This window comes from Rutidosis leptorrhynchoides, chromosome 8 (assembly GCF_046630445.1).
Source record: "Rutidosis leptorrhynchoides isolate AG116_Rl617_1_P2 chromosome 8, CSIRO_AGI_Rlap_v1, whole genome shotgun sequence".
Classification (NCBI taxonomy): Eukaryota; Viridiplantae; Streptophyta; class Magnoliopsida; order Asterales; family Asteraceae; genus Rutidosis; species Rutidosis leptorrhynchoides.
This window is the reverse complement of record NC_092340.1, coordinates 3,818,603-3,824,573: the sequence shown is the minus strand read 5'-3', so window position 1 is coordinate 3,824,573 and position 5,971 is coordinate 3,818,603. Positions and strand designations below refer to the sequence as shown.

The 5,971-nt window shown below is 37.6% G+C and overlaps 1 protein-coding gene across 1 annotated transcript; it reads left to right on the top strand.

Moving 5' to 3' along the window:
* Positions 1-1,261: 1,261 nt before the first annotated feature.
* Positions 1,262-4,984, top strand: LOC139862065 (G-type lectin S-receptor-like serine/threonine-protein kinase At5g24080). Its single transcript, XM_071850616.1, has 5 exons — positions 1,262-1,524; positions 2,090-3,453; positions 3,523-3,703; positions 3,816-4,269; positions 4,538-4,984. Exons 1-5 carry the CDS (start codon positions 1,262-1,264, stop codon positions 4,883-4,885), a joined length of 2,610 nt encoding a protein of 869 aa, XP_071706717.1. The 3' UTR covers positions 4,886-4,984.
* Positions 4,985-5,971: the final 987 nt, after the last annotated feature.

The following is a 5,971-nucleotide window of genomic DNA, read 5'->3' as shown; positions in this document are numbered from 1 at the left end:
TTGGCGAGTCTCTACCCGACCACGAGTCTCATCACCCATCACACCACTTGTTGCGCTCACATTCTTCTCGGTCTCGGTTGCCATCTCCTTGAATCGACCTTGCTCTTGATACCAAATGTCACGGACTTATCTCGATAAGCTCACGTGCGGCACTTAGTCTCTACTAAGTCAGCCTTACTCGGACCTTATAACGATTTAAGTAACCAAAAGAGAAAATATTATAGAACAAGTGGAATTGAAGAAAATACTTATATTGCTTGAGAATGCTTTACAAGAGAGAATGTTTGAGATTTGAGGTGTGGTGTGCCAAATGAGACCACCCCTATTTATGCTACTCCTAACACAAAATGGATGGCTAAGATTAATCAAAATCAATGGTTAGGATCTAAGTACTAGAAACTTCATGACCTAGAAATATCTATGGAGTTTCCATACCATTCCATGGAAGAATCAAGGAGAGAATTCTAGATATCTTCCATATGCTTCTTGGGCCTTCCATAATTTGGGTTATAATCTTAGTGGGTTGGCCCACAAAGTTGTTGGGTTGTGACAATATAATATTATGTTTTTTTAGAAAAATTTAAAGATATTATGACACAAATGTCACAATTAAAAAAGAGAAGTAGACGGGCTACTCAATTATGGAGGGATATGGGCCTACTTAAACCCAGCGACGATGCTACTATTCGAATTCGAAATCATTAACTCGGCTGCGCCACAAAACGTTTTTATTCATCAATATTAAAAGGGAAAGTTTGACATTTTCTTTGGAAAGTTGAAGCAAAAGTAATACGGAGTACTACAGACTATGACACCCGATCTTATCTTAATCTTAATATCTTATAAACAAATTTTATATATAAACACATAGTGAATGTAATAATAATTAATTAATTAATAATTAATCTGCAATCCAAACCGTCCCATTTTCTATACCCCTCAGTGTGAAACTAATATAAAGTCTAGAGGTATTAAATAGAAACGTGTGAGTTTAACCAAGCACAATATATAGGCCCTATCGGGCCCATTTTTAGGACCTCATGTGGCTCAACACGTACCCACACAATCCCAAATCCCTCTCAACAGCCGAACCCGAAACCGACCACCACAGCCCTTTTCAACGTTTTAGCTCACCCACCCATGTACACGTATTCAGTAACTGTATCCATTTTTCTTCCCACTTATTGAATGTCTAATAATTCGTATTCATTTATATACATGCGTACTCTCACAAAGTTTGTAGTAGTATGCTATTTTGTAAATGGCGCATAATTTTCCCACTAATTGGGGTTTGTTCTTCATTTATTTGCTAGAGGTGGTGGTGTGCGTATCAGGCCGAGTCGGTTTGGGTTCGAAATTGTATGCTAACAGCAATCAAGCATGGGTTTCCAGTAATAGGACATTTGCATTTGGGTTCGCTCCAGCTTTAGACCCGGATTCAAGCTCACAAGAGGAACGATACCAGCTAGGAATTTGGTTTGCTGACCTTCCTGGGGATCTTACTCTCGCTTGGTCTGCATATTTGTAAGTCCATTACTCATTTCACCCTTTTTTCTTAAAAAGTTACCAATTATATATGCCAGTATAATATAATACTAAAGTCTGCATAATCTTGTTAATTAGCTAGTAACAATGCATACATTTTTACTGGTTTCTACCTACTTAAAAAATTTTCATAACTAAATTTAAATGCTTGGATTCAAGTTTTGTACCATCACCAAACACACACATATATATAATGTTATTACGTTCAAAATGGAATGGGTGGGGGTGTCATTATAGCTCAATGGGATGATTTGGCACTATTTAGCATTCAATGAATTTGTTTGTAATTTGTGAATATCAAATGATACTGAATGACATAAATTTTTTTTTGAACTATTCGGAGTTTAAATAGTTTATTAACAAACTAACGTATACTAAGAAGTACCAAAAAGTGAATCCTGATGCATATTTTTTTTTGTTGAGAAATACTATGCAGTACATAGTAAATAGGTAATTAAAGACATATATTTGGCATACATTAGCCTTTACTGCAACATTTGCAGGTAAATAATGATGCATTTTTCTCTCAATATCTTGTCAATAGAAATGCTCCGGTCACTAAAAACGCAGTCTTGGAACTCGATAGAACTGGCAACCTTGTACTCACCGACGACCGCACCACAGCTTGGACATCAAACACAACAGGGTTCGACATTGATTCCGCAGAGCTACTAGAAAACGGCAACTTGGTGCTGTATACGACCAACCAGGACATAGCATGGCAAAGCTTCTCCCACCCATCAGACACACTCTTACCCGGTCAACCTTTGACCATCTCACTAGAGTTGACTTCTTCACGAATACCGACACGTGGAGGTGGTTACTACACTTTGAAAATACTACAACAGACCACTTCATTAACCTTAGCTTTAACGTACAACTTACAACCAGACCCTTATAACTTATCAATGGAAGCTCAGTCTAATTATTCTTACTGGGAAACGCCCGAGTTTTCTAACGTCACAGGCGACGACGTCGTGGCGGTTCTTGACCAAGCAGGAAGTTTCGGGGTGGTTTACGGTGGAGATTCTGCCGGAGCAGCTTACATTTACAAAAATGATAATGACAAAGGTGAATTATCATCAGCAAGTAACCAAACCAACAGACCGTTAGCTCTTCGAAGGCTGATTCTTGAAACTAATGGTAATCTTCGGTTATATCGTTGGGATAACGATGTGAATGGTTCACAGCAATGGGTGCGTGAATGGGCTGCGGTTTCTAACCCGTGTGATATTGCGGGTGTTTGCGGTAACGGGATTTGTAATTTGGATGCAACCAAAACAAACGCTTCTTGTGAGTGTTTGCCTGGTTCTTTTACTAACGGGGATGATTTCCGGTGTATGAGTAATTCATCATACACCGGAAACTGTAGAGTTCCCCTTCCCCAGGGGAACTCTAGTAATAGTTCCCAAATTAAAATAGAAGCAGTTCAACAAACTAATTATTATTACTTAGAATCCGCGGTAATAGCAAACTACAGCGATATCCCTACGGTTTCAAAATGTGGTGATGCTTGTTTATCTGATTGTGAATGTGTTGCCTCTGTTTATGGACTAAACCAAGAGACTCCATATTGTTGGGTGTTAAGGAGTTTGGAATTTGGTGGGTTCGAGGATTCGGGCTCGACTATGTTTGTTAAGGTCCAGTCGAATGCTTCGGACCATGGTTCGAAAGGCAGTGTAGGAATGAGCGACAGTACTCGTGCAAAGGTTTTGGTTGTTCCTATTGTACTAAGCATGCTTGTTCTTGTTGGACTACTAATGTGTCTATTGTACATCTATGTTCATAAAAAGAGAGGTTTAAAAAGAGTCCTCAAGAGTTCACTAATTGTATCAGGAGCTCCTGTTAGTTTTAACTTTCGCGATTTACAACACCGGACAAATCATTTTTCAGAGTTACTTGGAACAGGTATACTAAAATCACTAATTTTAGTTTGTTGAAATGTAATGGAAATTAACTAACTTTGGTACCTTTTAGGTGGATTTGGTAGTGTTTACAAGGGAAGCTTAGGAGATGGGACGTTGATCGCTGTGAAAAAACTTGACCGGATGTTGCCACATGGAGAAAGGGAGTTTGTAACCGAAGTGAACACAATCGGCTCAATGCATCACATGAACTTGGTTCGCCTGTGCGGGTATTGCTCTGAAGGTTCACAAAGGTATTAAATAGTATAAGTTGCTAATAATACTTGAATTATGAACATATTATGATTAAGTTATGTATGTATATGTATGACATGCATAGTTAATTGATATTGTAACAAAATGCAGGCTTTTGGTGTATGAGTTTATGAAAAATGGATCTTTAGACAAATGGTTATTTCCTTCGCATAAAACTCGAGAGAGGCTATTGGAGTGGCCAACACGGTTTCAAATAGCGATTGGAACTGCACAAGGGATTGCATACTTTCACGAGCAATGTCGGAATAGGATAATACACTGTGATATTAAGCCGGAGAATATTCTTTTAGATGAACAGTTTTATCCAAAAGTTTCTGATTTTGGATTGGCTAAGTTGATGGGGAGGGAACACTCGCAAGTTGTGACCATGGTTAGAGGAACTAGAGGCTACTTGGCTCCCGAATGGATCAGTAATCGTCCTATCACAGTAAAAGCCGATGTTTATAGTTATGGAATGCTCTTGCTGGAAATTGTTGGTGGGCGCAGAAACCTTGATATGCATTTTGATGCAGATAACTTCTTTTACCCTGGATGGGCTTTTAAGGTTTGAGCGTTGGACAATTTTAGAACGAAAGTATTCAAATATATAATTCATAGTTCACACCATATATTATTTACATATGTTTTCAATAACGAGACATAGACTGTGTTTGAATGACTCTTAACGAAATGATTTAGCACTGAATGTTGAATGTTGAATGTTGAATCAAATGGATGACATGTTAATTTAGAAAAATACTTGTTCTATTATTAAGCGTGATTGTGTGTATGTTTCATAATGACTACTAACTAACTGAGATATATTTTTGTAGGAAATGAAAAACGGAGAAGCAATGAAAGTGGCAGATCGACGACTGGAAGGGGCGGTAGAAGAAGATGAGCTATTAAGAGCATTGAAAGTAGGATTTTGGTGCATACAAGATGATGTGAATATGCGGCCTTCAATGAGTGAGGTGGTGATGATGTTGGAAGGTTCGGTAGAGGTGAACGAGCCACCAACGCCACAATCGGTTTTGGAACTTATCGAAGAAGGTTTAGATCATGTTTACAAGGCAATGAAACGAGAATTTAACCAATTTAGCTCCTTCACTGTGACTAACATGACAAGTCAACCGTCATCTCGTGCCACATGTAGTTACTCTTCAATGTCACCTAGATAATAATTATGAGGTTAATTAGATTTTACTTTTTTTTTCAAGATTGAATTGAATGTAAAATATATGTGTAGAGTAATGTTGAATGAAATGAAATAGAGATCACTTGTCTTTGATTCATTCTACATTTGCAGCTAATAAAGTTGAAGTCTAAAAATCAAGTTTTGCCCCATTTACAATAGCACACGTGCTCAAGTTGCATTCATAAACGTAAAATACGGCGGGCATTATTGCATATGGCCCATTGTAGTTAGATGGATATCGGGCTACCAAAGCCGAACATTTTACGATTACATATTCAAATTACATGTAAACATTGATCATTAATTAAATACTACTGTATCACTCTAATCTAACATAGTATCATAGCTCTATTTAAAATTAAAACCTTACGACCAAATTTCACCCCCTACATCCGATTGCAAACATCACCATCTTCTCTTTTTCCTTTGACTTCAAAAATCACACAATATGACTTTTTTTTCTTTGTACCACAGTCCACAAACACACACACTATTGTCCACAGCTGGACGCACTCAAACTCAGACTCACAAAGTTGATGAGTTCACTTGATACCGCTAACCCATAACTCGTTTGATACAACATCACAACTTTAATATGGTATGTGACCTTATAATGGATTAAATATTCAAAAGTCCAATTAGTACATATATTTTTCTGTAATTGGTCGACAATTTTCTAAGAACAAAACACCAGTAACTAACCCAAAGTCTAAAGACAATCCTAATCAGATTGAAATTTGAGTGCAAGTGACAATAAAAAAATCAAAACGGATGAGTCGGTAATATTGGATGAACAATTTTTTGGTAAGGACTGTAGGGAAAATTCATCAGCTAACGGATGTCAACCCATCCTTAAAACCTCAAACCGTAACCAACAGAGTAGCAGGAAACCGTGATAGGAAACGTGGAGGTAGTAGCGCTCAACGGGAGAAGCAACGAGTACGGAGGAAACCGCCAGAGAAAAACTATGGCGAGGAAGAAAAAGAAAGAACGGAGATGGAGTTAAACACGATTCAAAACCAGGTTGTAGGAGGAAGAAAAATATTATCTTTTTTTCTTTTTATTTATT

Bases quoted from the DNA above. Each gene is read 5' to 3' on its own strand.
- LOC139862065 (XM_071850616.1), top strand. From the start codon at position 1,262: ATGGCGCATAATTTTCCCACTAATTGGGGTTTGTTCTTCATTTATTTG. The intron at 1,525-2,089 runs GTAAGTCCATTA...TCTTGTCAATAG, and splicing joins CTCGCTTGGTCTGCATATTT to AAATGCTCCGGTCACTAAAA. The intron at 3,704-3,815 runs GTATTAAATAGT...AACAAAATGCAG, and splicing joins TGCTCTGAAGGTTCACAAAG to GCTTTTGGTGTATGAGTTTA.